Source organism: Volvox carteri (assembly GCF_000143455.1).
Source record: "Volvox carteri f. nagariensis unplaced genomic scaffold VOLCAscaffold_144, whole genome shotgun sequence".
NCBI classification, from domain to species: Eukaryota; Viridiplantae; Chlorophyta; class Chlorophyceae; order Chlamydomonadales; family Volvocaceae; genus Volvox; species Volvox carteri.
In genome coordinates, this window is record NW_003307687.1 from 35987 (window position 1) to 36742 (window position 756).

At 53.0% G+C, this 756-nt stretch overlaps 1 protein-coding gene across 1 annotated transcript in view; it reads left to right on the plus strand.

Annotated features, from left to right (window-relative positions):
* Positions 1-173: 173 nt before the first annotated feature.
* Positions 174-756, plus strand: part of VOLCADRAFT_100720 (uncharacterized protein) — a gene marked incomplete at both ends in the record, with an annotated part of 11606 nt that continues 11023 nt past the window's right edge. Inside the window, 2 exons of the mRNA XM_002959242.1 lie at positions 174-293; positions 678-753. Of these exons, the coding sequence (XP_002959288.1) occupies positions 174-293; positions 678-753 (196 nt within the window). The remainder of the gene's footprint in view (positions 294-677; positions 754-756) is intronic.

The window sequence follows — 756 nt, forward strand, 5'->3', positions numbered from 1 at the left end:
ATTTTGTGAGCAGTTTTGTTCATGGACGTTGCCTCGCTACAATATAATTGCACCGCATATATACGCATCCGGTTTACTTATTTTCAGATACGGTTGCTTTAAAGCTGGCGGTTGTAGACTACTTGCGCTGCCGACATAAGCTGCTCGGTATTTCGCGAAGCTGGCCTCTTTACATGCATCGGCTCGCTAACCGATTTTCGCCAGACGACAACATCTCGGCACATCAACGGTTGTTCATCGCCATCGATGGCTATTCATCGCCATCCTCGTCTGCACGTCCTACACGATACAAGGTCAGTCCACGTTGCAAAGCAGTAGCAATGAATAGAAACGACGAATAGCAGTGAGTAGAAACGATAGCAAGAATAGCAAGGAATAGAAACACAACATGCACCGAAGTGTGATGCACAACACAACCTGACCCGCGGGACGGTTTGTGCGGTCGGTCGTTGTACCGCGTTTTTTTATTTCCATTGAGACCGCGCACCCCACTAGCCATGTCTCGGCTCGTCGTGCTTCGTCGTGCTGTATCATCGTGCTATCTCTGTCACCGTGTGGGAGCCGCAGTCGCCGGCTCGATCCCACGACAACATCTCGGCACATCAACGGTTGTTCATCACCATCGATGGCTATTCATCGCCATCCTCGTCTGCACGTCCTACACGATACAAGGTCAGTCCACGTTGCAAAGCGGTGGTGGCGGTGGTGGCGGTGGTGGCGGCGGCGGTGGCGGTGGCGGCGGTGGTGGCAGTGGTG